Source organism: Salmo trutta, chromosome 9 (genome assembly GCF_901001165.1).
Source record: "Salmo trutta chromosome 9, fSalTru1.1, whole genome shotgun sequence".
Classification (NCBI taxonomy): domain Eukaryota; kingdom Metazoa; phylum Chordata; class Actinopteri; order Salmoniformes; family Salmonidae; genus Salmo; species Salmo trutta.
The window spans coordinates 46,974,224-46,986,762 of NC_042965.1; the positions used below are offsets into that span (position 1 = coordinate 46,974,224).

The 12,539-nt window shown below is 42.3% G+C and overlaps 1 protein-coding gene and 1 long non-coding RNA gene across 11 annotated transcripts in view; one reads left to right on the forward strand and one right to left on the reverse strand.

Annotated features, from left to right (window-relative positions):
• Positions 1–1,654: 1,654 nt before the first annotated feature.
• Positions 1,655–2,641, forward strand: LOC115200669 (uncharacterized). Of its 8 annotated transcripts, none has more exons than XR_003879579.1 (8): positions 1,655–1,730; positions 1,795–1,877; positions 1,910–1,992; positions 2,063–2,113; positions 2,149–2,215; positions 2,251–2,416; positions 2,465–2,547; positions 2,583–2,619. It is a non-coding gene; the product is annotated as an uncharacterized LOC115200669 (long non-coding RNA). The 8 variants fall into 8 exon arrangements; XR_003879577.1 differs by having other exon boundaries at positions 1,698–1,730; positions 1,763–1,861; positions 1,961–1,992; XR_003879573.1 differs by having other exon boundaries at positions 1,698–1,730; positions 1,763–1,845; positions 1,878–1,992.
• A 369-nt stretch (positions 2,642–3,010) lies between these two features.
• ypel1 (yippee-like 1) overlaps positions 3,011–12,539 on the reverse strand; it is a 35,987-nt gene continuing 26,458 nt past the window's right edge. For all 3 annotated transcript variants that reach the window (XM_029763881.1, XM_029763880.1, XM_029763882.1), the window contains 3 exons: positions 10,491–10,534; positions 9,951–10,059; positions 3,011–4,527 (listed from right to left, as the gene is read on the reverse strand). In XM_029763881.1, the coding sequence (XP_029619741.1) occupies positions 4,438–4,527; positions 9,951–10,059; positions 10,491–10,534 (243 nt within the window). In that variant the 3' untranslated portion in view covers positions 3,011–4,437. The remainder of the gene's footprint in view (positions 4,528–9,950; positions 10,060–10,490; positions 10,535–12,539) is intronic.

The following is a 12,539-nucleotide window of genomic DNA, read 5'->3' on the forward strand; positions in this document are numbered from 1 at the left end:
AATGTAGTCAAGTAAAAAGAAAGCATATATATATATATATATATATATATATATAATGTGTTTGCTTTGAAGAAAGAAAAAGAGAACCAGGCACGACTTAATACAGCCATTATAAATACAGCAAGCTTTAGACCTATTTTCATTTGAACAATTTTAACACATTTTTTCAAACATTACAATCTTTTCCTTTGTATACCTATCATATAGTCTAATCATCTCTTCTCAGGGATAATAACATCTCCAATACCTATCTCATCATCATCTCTCCGTTGCAGCGTCCCAAATGGGACCCTATTCCCTATAATACTTTATAAGTAGAGCAATAGGTAGGGAATGCGATTTGGGACACAGCCTGTGATAATATCTCCTACAGAAGTCGGAGCCAGTGTCACCAAAACAACAAAATAATATCTGGGTAAATCAACAATCATCTTTCGCAGCAAATGACTGGCTTTGAATTTTTAATTTTTTTGGGAAATTAGTTCCAGAATACAGAACTGTAGAATGTTCTACAGAATGATTGAGAACCTTCTAGAGAACTACGTAGAAGTCACACCGTGACTGGTCCTGGAATGGGTTTTGGTTTTGTACGAGCAGTCTGAATCTCCAGGAGTCTAAAGCTCTAACAAACAACATCCATGACACCAGTCTGATTGGCTTTTATAGCTTTAGCTGTGACACCAGATCTCTAGAAATCTGGTAACAATGTTATATTTGGTATAAACTGACAGTGACACTGGTGACTGCTTTCCATTGTGTGCTAGTTGGATTAACGCGAGAGAGAGAGAGGAGAGGTGTATACAGGGGAGATTGATTGTTGGAAAGAAAGAAAGCCTAGGTCAACGCTCTTCTGTTCTGTAAGTTGGTGGGAGAATCCAGCTCCCAATATCCTTCTACAGTCTACAGAGGTCAGCGGAGGTCAGACGTTCGGGCCCTAGAGGCCAAACCAGGGCCTTGATGGACCCTTTTACCCCAGCCCTACCCAGCGGGACCTAAACACACACAGAGTAAAATAATAAAGTTTCTAAAGAAACTCTTTAGTTGGCCGTCAAGCCCCCAGATCGCTGGGAGAGATAAACCCCAACTAGCCGTCAAGCCCCCAGATCGCTGGGAGAGATAAACCCCAACTAGTCGTCAAGCCCCCAGATCGCTGGGAGAGATAAACCCCAACTAGTCGTCAAGCCCCCAGATCGCTGGGAGAGATAAACCCCAACTAGCCGTCAAGCCCCCAGATCGCTGGGAGAGATAAACAAACAGATGCAAAAAGAAAACAAGGAAAATATATAATCACTTTAAACGTAAAATGCAAAATAGGGGGAAAAAGTAAAACACACACACTCCTACACACACACACACTCCTACACACACACACACACACACTCCTACACACACACACACACACACACACACACACTCCTACACACACACACACACACACTCCTACACACACACACACACACACTCCTACACACACACACACACACACACACACACACTCCTACACACACACACACACACACTCCTACACACACACACACACACACACACACACACACACACACACACGTAAAGCCAGAGGTACAGTTAAATCAAGGAAGTAAAGTAGTCAATAGAAACATGTAGAAACCTTCCATATGTTACTCTATATACAGACTAACAGGTCTGTACTGTACCTCTATATACAGACTGTAGCAGGTCTGTACTGTACCTCTATATACAGACTGTAACAGGTCTGTACTGTAGCAGGTCTGTACTGTAACAGGTCTGTACTGTAGCAGGTCTGTACTGTAACAGGTCTGTACTGTACCTCTATATACAGACTGTAACAGGTCTGTACTGTAGCAGGTCTGTACTGTAGCAGGTCTGTACTGTAACAGGTCTGTACTGTAGCAGGTCTGTACTGTAACAGGTCTGTACTGTACCTCTATATACAGACTGTAACAGGTCTGTACTGTAACAGGTCTGTACTGTAACAGGTCTGTACTGTAGCAGGTCTGTACTGTACCTCTATATACAGACTGTAACAGGTCTGTACTGTACCTCTACATACAAACTGTAACAGGTCTGTACTGTAACAGGTCTGTACTGTACCTCTATATACAGACTGTAACAGGTCTGTACTGTACCTCTACATACAAACTGTAACAGGTCTGTACTGTAACAGGTCTGTACTGTACCTCTATATACAGACTGTAACAGGTCTGTACTGTAACAGGTCTGTACTGTACCTCTATATACAGACTGTAACAGGTCTGTACTGTAGCAGGTCTGTACTGTAGCAGGTCTGTACTGTACCTCTATATACAGACTGTAACAGGTCTGTACTGTAGCAGGTCTGTACTGTAGCAGGTCTGTACTGTAGCAGGTCTGTACTGTAACAGGTCTTTACTGTACCTCTATATACAGACTGTAACAGGTCTGTACTGTAACAGGTCTGTACTGTAACAGGTCTGTACTGTAGCAGGTCTGTACTGTAACAGGTCTGTACTGTAACAGGTCTGTACTGTACCTCTATATACAGACTGTAACAGGTCTGTACTGTAACAGGTCTGTACTGTACCTCTATATACAGACTGTAACAGGTCTGTACTGTAGCAGGTCTGTACTGTAACAGGTCTGTACTGGTTTTATATATTCAAGTAGGAGATCTGTAACTATTCAACGGTATCAGGTTTGCATTGGCTTTATCTTACGGGTTAATAACAGGTCACGTGACCTGAGTGACCTGGTCGGCGATGTGAGCGATCGCAGCTCACACCACCAATATGGATTATTATCGAGGTCTGATTACCTCCCCCCCCCACCACCGATACATAATCATATATATATATATTTTATCTACTACTCTTGAGGCACAACAGCCATTGAACGCTCAGTTCTCAACCCATAAAGTATCTATCTATTTGTTATCTATCGATGTGGGTTTGAGGTTTTTTTTTTTTTTTTTGGTGGCTCATAAGTTTAGAGTTATGCACAGCACAACACAGGAGATAAAATATTAATTTAAAAAAAAAAAATTTTTTAAGAGAGGCACACGATTCATTCAGCTTAGAGGCAAACTAACGACGAGGACGAGAACACAGAGAGAGAAGCTACCGTAGCAACCGTTCAGACAGTGCCAGGCATAAAGTGCAACAAAAAAAGAAGAAGATCTCCAGAACGAAGGGAAGAGAAAAGATGAAAGCTTGTATTTCTCTCATAGCAGCAAATAATTGCAATGAACATGTTTATTTAGTTTTCTGTGGAAAGAGGAACATTGTTCATGCCAAGGATGTTCAAAGTGATTTAAAGTGAATCGGATGGGGTGAGACTATAAACCCTTGATTTAGGCCGGATCACCGATTGGGGAAGGGTAGGAACAAGTAAAGCAGGATTGGCGAAGGGTAGGAACAAGTAAAGCAGGATTGGCGAAGCGTAGGAACAAGTAAAGCAGCGATATTTAATTGCTCTAATAACTGTAGGGAGATAATCTAGCCAGCAACCCTCAATATCATTCAGCATCTAATACAATCTCGTGATGGTTCGTTTACTTCCAGTTCTGTGGTTGGTGAAGCCTGTTCTAGTGTGCGTCCCAAATCGCACCCTATTCCCTACATAGTGCTCTACTTTAGACCAGGGCCCATAGGGTAGTGCACCAAGGCAGAGAGTGCCATTTGGGAAACATCCTAGTCATCCCTCTATCTCCTCTGGTAAACTTTATTTAATAGTACTGTTTCTATATGGAGCCAGCCACAATGCTGTTGGATGAAACGCACCTATCTACATACAATATCATCTATCCCTGCTGCTCTGCTCGGGGTACGTTTTAGAGTGTTACCGGGACTTTACCGGGCACTTTTTGTGGTTAGCGGTTACCGGGACGTCCCACACAGTGAAGTCATAATTAAAGATCAACCACTGAAGAAAAAAAAAATATTGAAAAATACAAAATATTCACGAATAAATCAAAGATTAAAACACAAGAAGCAAGCTGGGTACAAAATGACCAAACCCCCCGCACTGTGCCACCCTGGTCCCGCCCCTCCCTCAACACCTCCACTTCCTCTTCCTCCTGGGTAGTAGAACGTTAGCATCTCTCTCACATCGCCATGGCAGCCGTGTAACTAAGTGCCAATGCCAGTGAGGTGGGCGGGAACCTGGTTGAGGAAGGAGGAGCCAATTCAAGTCCAGCTGTCTGTCATTGGCTGGGTGGGATCACATGGTTTTCACTGAAGGTCCAACCCAATAGGCTAGTCCTCTCTCCAGTTCAACAGCATCATGTTCAGTTTCACAACCAGCAGGGACAGTGTGTGTGTGTGTGTGTGTGTGTGTGTGTGTGTTAGGAGGGGGCGGCACGGTGGGTGGTTGATGGTGATTGGTTGTCGCTCTGTGAAGTCCGATAGATCCAGAGCTCTGATAGGTCAGAGGTCATTAAAGGGCCGGAGACAGGAAGTGAAGTCACTCCCAGCCGTTGTCCTTGATCATGTGAGCCAGCTCGATGATGAACTTCCCCTCCTTGTACTTCTGACTGCTCTCAAACGCATGCTCCTGCAACAGAACATGCTGTCAGTCAACAACAACACGACAAAACATTCTGACGTCACCATGTAGGTTCAGAATGTATCATGCTAACTGGGTCCTGTGGTTCTACCGATCCCCTCCTCAATCTACAACTTTCAACTAAACAATTAACATTTTTAACTGACGTTCCAGATTTCCTGTGGGCCTTAAGGCCAGGCACAACAGGCTGAAATGACATTTTTGCATAAATGTTTCGATTTGTTGGTATTTTGGTCCATTTAATAATATGAGTATTTTCCAAAAAATTTGACATACAAATGTCAAACTTGATAAAAATGTATATTTTGTTTAGTTTATCACAATCATTTTAACCACTTTATAATGGACAAACATCAACCATTTCATAGCTCACCACAATAAGTTACACATCATTGAAAAGCCTATTTCATAGAGAATGTCACAAACTCGACTACATTTAGTAATTTACATTGAAGAAATTGCGATCGGGTCTGAAAAGGCTTTTGGAAGTCTTAATTCAGTGTACTTGTCTTTAATGGCCATTTCCTGAAAGCCAGACTCTCTCCACACGCCAACTAATTTTCCACAGCTTCAGAAGCACGTTCATTCACCAAATGTAGTTTTATCCTTAGATACACTGAACAAAAAATATAAATGCAACGTGTAAAGTGTTGGTCCCATGTTCTATGAGCTGGAATAAAAGATCCCAGAAATGTTCCATACGTACAAAAAGCTTATTTTCTCTCAAATATCGTGCACAAATTTGTTTACATCCCTGTTAATTTCTCCTTTGACAAGATAATCCATCCACCTAACAGGTGTGGCATATTAAGAAGCTGATTAAACCGCATGATCATTACACAGGTGCACCTTGTGCTGGGGGACAATAAAATAATACCCCATAACGACAAGGCAAAAACTGTTTTTTTGAAATTCTTGGATATGGACACTACAAGCTTGGCACACCTGTATTTGGGGAGTTTCTCCCAATCTTCTCTGCAGATCCTCTCAAGCTCTGTCAGGTTGGATGGGGAGCATCGCTGCACAGCTAATTTCAGGTCTCTCCAGAGATGCTTGATCGGGTTAAAGTCCAGGCTCTAGCAAGGCCACTCAAGGACATTCAGAGATTGCAGGAGTGTCCCGAAGCCACTCCTGCATTGTCTTGGCTGTGTGCTTAGGGTCATTGTCCTGTTGGAAGGTGAACATTCGCCCCAGTCTGAGGTCCTGAGCGCTCCGGAGCAGGTTTTCATCAATGATCTCTCTGTACTTTGCTCCGTTCATCTTTCCCTCGATCCTGACTAGTCTCCCAGTCCCTGCTGCTGAAAAACATCCCCACAGCATGATGCTGCCACCACCATGCTTCACCGTAGGGATGGTGCCAGGTTTCCTCCAGACGTGACGCTTGGCATTCAGGCCAAAGAGTTCAATCTTGGTTTCATCAGACCAGAGAATCTTGTTTCTCATGGTCAGAGTCCTTTAGGTGCCTTTAGGCAAAATCCAAGCAGGCTGTCATGTGCCTTTTACTGAGGAGTGGCCACTCTACCAGGCCTGATTGGTGGAGTGCTGCCGAGATAGTTGTCCTTCTGGAAGGTTCTCCCATCTCAACAGAAAAACTCTGGAGCCCTGTCTGAGTGACCATCGGGTTCTTGGTCACCTCCTTGACCAAGGCCCTTCTCCCCTGATTGCTCAGTTTGGCCGGGCGGCCAGCTCTAGGAAGAGTCTTGGTGGTTCCAAACTTCTTCCATTTAAGAATGATGGAGGCCACTGTGTTCTTGGGGACCTTCAATGCTGCAGAATTGTTTTGGTATCCTTCCCCAGATCTGTGCCTCAACACAATCTTGTCTCGGAGCTCTACGGACAATTCCTTCGACCTCATGGCTTGGTTTTTGCTCTGACATGCACTGTCAACTGTGGGACCTTATATAGACAGGTGTGTGCCTTTCCAAATCATGTCAAATCAATTTAATTTACAACAGCTGGGCTCCAATCAAGTTGTAGAAACATCTCAAGGATGTTCAATGGAAACAGGAAGCACCTGAGCTCAATTTCGACTCTCATAGCAAAGGGTCTGAATACTTATGTAAATAAGGTATCTGTTTTTTATTTTTAATAAATTAGCAAAAATTATGGTTATTGCGTGTAGATTGATGAAGATTTTTTTTTTTTTTTAATCTACTTTAGAATAAGGCTGTAACGTAACAAAATGTGGGAAACGTCAAGGGGTCTGAATACTTTGCACTGTGTCTGTGACCAACAGATGTATATCTGTATTCCCAGTCATGTGAAATCCATAGATTAGGGCCTAATGAATTTATTTAAATTGACTGATTTCCTTATGTGAACTGTAACTCACTAAATTCTTTGAAATAGTTGGATGCTGAGTTTATCTTTTTGTTCAGTGTATATTTTCCAGACTTGCCAAGAGGGAAATGTTGATTTGTTGCACTTTTTTTTATTCTAGATAACATTTTATGTAAATGTCTTTAGTGTTTTAAAGCTATATACTGTTTTCCTACTTCTCTGTTTGACAAGTCCTGTAGTGTCTTTAACAAAATTAATATTTTATTTAAGCTGACTTCATTCAGTGTCCAGAAAAATGAATTGCGTCGTATGCAAATACGCATATATTTAATAAAATATCGCCTCATTTGCATGTATATAAAAAAATATTTCAGAAAACGTGTAATACAAAAAAGTATTATAATTGTGTTTACATTTAACTGGTATGATATGTGATATGATTAAGAGAAAAACAATCCCTATTAGGGTGTGGTGCCGGGCCATAAGAATGTGAAAACAGTGAGACAACGTCAAGTGATGTAGACGTGTGGGTATGGGTTGGGTTGATTTAAGGTGTGATGTATTTTTAACTGCAATTAAAGGTTGAGCCTTGAGAATGTGTGTAGTAGGTAGGTAGGTGACATTTTGTTGGAGCGGTAGGTGTAGTAGATAGGTGACATTTTGTTGGAGCGGTAGGTGTAGTAGATAGGTGACATTTTGTTGGAGCGGTAGGTGTAGTAGGTAGGTGACATTTTGTTGGAGCGGTAGGTGTAGTAGGTAGGTGACATTTTGTTGGAGCGGTAGGTGTAGTAGATAGGTGACATTTTGTTGGAGCGGTAGGTGTAGTAGGTAGGTGACATTTTGTTGGAGCGGTAGGTGTAGTAGATAGGTGACATTTTGTTGGAGCGGTAGGTGTAGTAGGTAGGTGACATTTTGTTGGAGCAGTAGGTGTAGTAGATGGGTGACATTTTGTTTGAGCGGTAGGTGTAGTAGATAGGTAGGTAGGTGACATTTTGTTGGAGCGGTAGGTGTAGTAGGTAGGTGACATTTTGTTTGAGCGGTAGGTGTAGTAGATAGGTAGGTAGGTGACATTTTGTTTGAGCGGTGTAGTAGGTAGGTGACATTTTGTTGGAGCGGTAGGTGTAGTAGATAGGTAGATAGGTGACATTTTGTTTGAGTGGTAGGTGTAGTGGATAGGTGACATTTTGTTGGAGTGGTAGGTGTAGTAGGTAGGTGACATTTTGTTGGAGCGGTGTAGTAGGTAGGTGACATTTTGTTGGAGCGGTAGGTGTAGTAGGTAGGTGACATTTTGTTGGAGCGGTAGGTGTAGTAGATAGGTAGATAGGTGACATTTTGTTTGAGCGGTAGGTGTAGTAGATAGGTGACATTTTGTTGAAGCGGTAGGTGTAGTAGATAGGTAGGTAGGTGACATTTTGTTGGAGCGGTAGGTGTAGTAGATAGGTAGATAGGGGACATTTTGTTGGAGCGGTAGGTGTAGTAGGTAGGTGACATTTTGTTGGAGCGGTAGGTGTAGTAGATAGGTGATATTTTGTTTGAGCGGTAGGTGTAGTAGATAGGTAGGTAGGGGACATTTTGTTTGAGCGATAGGTGTAGTAGATAGGTGACATTTTGTTTGAGCGGTAGGTGTAGTAGGTAGGTGACATTTTGTTTGAGCGGCAGGTGTAGTAGGTAGGTGACATTTTGTTTGAGCGGTAGATGTAGTAGATAGGTGACATTTTGTTGGAGCGGTAGGTGTAGTAGATAGGTGACATTTTGTTTGAGCGGTAGGTGTAGTGGATAGGTAGGTAGGTGTAGTAGGTAGGTAGGTGTAGTAGGTAGGTGACATTTTGTTGGAGCGGTAGGTGTAGTAGGTAGGTGACATTTTGTCTGAGCGATAGGTGTAGTAGATAGGTAGATAGGTGACATTTTGTTGGAGCGGTAGGTGTAGTAGATAGGTGACATTTTGTTGGAGCGGTAGGTGTAGTAGATAGGTGACATTTTGTTGGAGCGGTAGGTATAGTAGGTAGGTGACATTTTGTTGGAGCGGTAGGTGTAGTAGGTAGGTGACATTTTGTTGGAGCGGTAGGTGTAGTAGATAGGTGACATTTTGTTGGAGCGGTAGGTGTAGTAGATAGGTAGGTAGGTGACATTTTGTTGGAGCGGTAGGTGTAGTAGGTAGGTGACATTTTGTTGGAGCGGTAGGTGTAGTAGATAGGTGACATTTTGTTGGAGCTGTAGGTGTAGTAGATAGGTGACATTTTGTTGGAGCGGTAGGTGTAGTAGATAGGTGACATTTTGTTGGAGAGGTAGGTGTAGTGGATAGGTAGGTAGGTGTAGTAGGTAGGTGACATTTTGTTGGAGCAGTAGGTGTAGTAGGTAGGTGACATTTTGTTGGAGCGGTAGGTGTAGTAGGTAGGTGACATTTTGTTGGAGCGGTAGGTGTAGTAGATAGGTAGGTAGGTGACATTTTGTTGGAGCGGTAGGTGTAGTAGGTAGGTGACATTTTGTTGAAGCGGTAGGTGTAGTAGATAGGTGACATTTTGTTGGAGCGGTAGGTGTAGTAGGTAGGTGACATTTTGTTGGAGCGGTAGGTGTAGTAGATAGGTAGGTAGGTAGATGTAGTAGGTAGGTGACATTTTGTTGGAGCGGTAGGTGTAGTAGATAGGTGACATTTTGTTTGAGTGGTAGGTGTAGTAGATAGGTGACATTTTGTTGGAGCGGTAGGTGTAGTAGATACGTGACATTTTGTTTGAGTGGTAGGTGTAGTAGATAGGTGACATTTTGTTGGAGCGGTAGGTGTAGTAGATAGGTAGGTAGGTAGATGTAGTAGGTAGGTGACATTTTGTTGGAGCGGTAGGTGTAGTAGATAGGTGACATTTTGTTGGAGCGGTAGGTGTAGTAGATAGGTGACATTTTGTTGGAGTGGTAGGTGTAGTAGATAGGTGACATTTTGTTGGAGTGGTAGGTGTAGTAGGTAGGTGACATTTTGTTGGAGTGGTAGGTGTAGTAGATAGGTGACATTTTGTTGGAGTGGTAGGTGTAGTAGATAGGTGACATTTTGTTGGAGTGGTAGGTGTAGTAGGTAGGTGACATTTTGTTGGAGCAGTAGGTGTAGTAGATAGGTAGGTGTAGTAGGTAGGTAGGCAACATACGTATTTCCAGCCCAGAGTGGTTTTACAGTTTTCACAGTAGATGTCAGCGACGGCATGTAAACCTGTCAGGAGAACCCGCTCCTCGGCCGGCCCACAGCCCACGTTCACACTAAGGGAGAGAGAGAGAGAGAAAACAGCTCAATTTAAGGTTATGTTTAGGCATAAGGTTGGATGTTTGGTTAGGGATGTAAGAGATGTTTAAATCAGAGTATTTAAAGATAAATTGTTGCAGCTTGGTCCGATATAGACAAGCTGATGAAACATCAGGGTTTTAATACTTAGAGTTAAAGAGGGGGTTTAATACTGACACAGAGTTAAAGAGGGGGTTAAATACATACACAGAGTTAAAGAGGGGGTTTAATACTGACACAGAGTTAAAGAGGGGGTTAAATACATACAGAGTTAAAGAGGGGGTTTAATACATACACAGAGTTAAAGAGGGGGTTTAATACAGAGTTATAGAGGGGGTTTAATACATACACAGAGTTAAAGAGGGGGTTTAATACATACACAGAGTTATAGAGGGGGTTTAATACTTACACAGAGTTAAAGAGGTAGGCTCTCCCCTGGCTGCCTTGGAATGACTGGAGCAGAGAAAATAAAAAAAACGTTAGATCACAAGAAGGAACCTCAGAAAAGTATTGCGGTGTGGGCAGACAGACAGACAGACAGACAGGGTATTGGAAAATGTGCTGTAGCCCTGGCCCCCTGCTCTCTCTGTATGTGTGTGTGTGTGTGGCCCCCTGTTCTCTCTGTATGTGTGTGTGTGTGTGTGTGTGTGGCCCCCTGCTCTCTCTGTATCTCTGTCTATGTGTGTGTGTGCCCCCCTGCTCTCTCTGTATCTCTCTCTGTCTGTCTGTCTGTCTGTCTGTCTGTCTCTGTCTCTGTCTGTCTGTCTGTCTGTCTGTCTGTCTGTCTGTCTGTCTGTCTGTCTGTCTGTCTGTCTGTCTGTCTGTCTGTCTGTCTGTCTGTCTGTCTGTCTGTCTGTCTGTCTGTGTGTGTGTGTGTGTGTGTGTGTGTGTGTGTGTGTGTGTGTGTGTGTGTGGCCCCCTGTTCTCTCTGTATCTCTCTATAGAGTAAGCCCTACCTAGACAGGTAATGTGCCTGGCCCACATCCTGATAGCATTAGCCAGCATTAATATAAACACTGAATGCCTGTGTGAGGTGTGACTGTACTGTATATCACAGACTGATTATGTAAGAGGTGTGTGTGTGTGTGTGTGTGTGTGTGTGTGTGTGTGTGTGTGTGTGTGTGTGTGTGTGTGTGTGTGTTAGAGGAAGGACAACCTTCTGCTTGGACTGAGGGATGTGGGTCAGCACTGCAGAGTGGTAGAGAGAGAGAGGGTGATAGACACATTAACTCAACAGACAGGAGAGAGAGAGGGTGATAGAGAGAGGGAGAGAGAGAGGGTGATAGAGAGAGGGAGAGAGAGAGGGTGATAGAGAGAGGGAGAGAGAGAGGGTGATAGAGAGAGGGAGATAGAGGGTGGGAGAGAGAGAGGGTGATAGAGATTTGATTTGATTTTATTTGGATCTCTTTTAGTCCCCATTTGGACTAATCTTCCAAGAGTCCTTAAATATTAAAATACAATTTATATACGAACACATTTTCACATATAACACACTATTACAAACATACATAATATACTAACGTAATAAACCAATAAATAATCAATCTAAAAAATATGAATTCTTCATCTACTGTAATCCCACAACATTTCTGTGTATTATATTTAAATTGTTTTAAAATAATGTTTAAATGTATATATTGAAAGGTTTCTGGTTTGCTCAGTTAATTTATTCCATTTCTTTATTGCTCTAAATCGAAATGTTCTTTTGCCTATTTCTCTTTTCTGTCTGGATAACGCATAGATGGTGGACAATCTATTCCTAGTATTTACGGAATGTCTGTCTCTTACCAACTGATTGCCGTTGTGAATTGTACTTGGCCGTTTTAAATGATGTATATTATGAAATAAAACAAGCATGTTTTTTTCAATTATCTTGTCGATTGATGACCAACCAAGAACATTGCGTATGACTGCAACAGAAAAACCATATCTCCACCGTAAAACAATCCTTGCTGCTTTGTTCTGTGCAATCTGCAGCCTCCTAACTTCACTTGATGATGCATTTCCCCAGACCACAGAACAGTAGTTCACTTGACTCTCAATTAAAGCTTGTGTTATTTGCTTAAGAATTTTTCCTGGTAAATATTTAGCTATCCTTCTGATTATGCATGCTGTTTTAATAATTTTTTTACATAGATGAGTTATTTGAGATGACCATGATAAGCAGTTGTCTAGCTGCACTCCTAATAGTTTGGTTTCTGCCACTTCTTCAATTTGTACTCCTCCCATACTTAATTGTATCCCATGCTGTTTTGGCCTTTTCCTAGTGGAACAGACCAACATAACTTTGGTTTTCTTGGTGTTTAAAACAAGTTTATTCTGGCAAACCCACTCCCTAATATTCTCCAAATCTCCTTGTAAAGCTTGCTGTACCTGTTGAACCGATTGTCCTGCTGCATAAATTGTAGTATCATCTGCAAATATAGTAGCTTGAGTTTCAGCTAGGGCATAGGAAAGG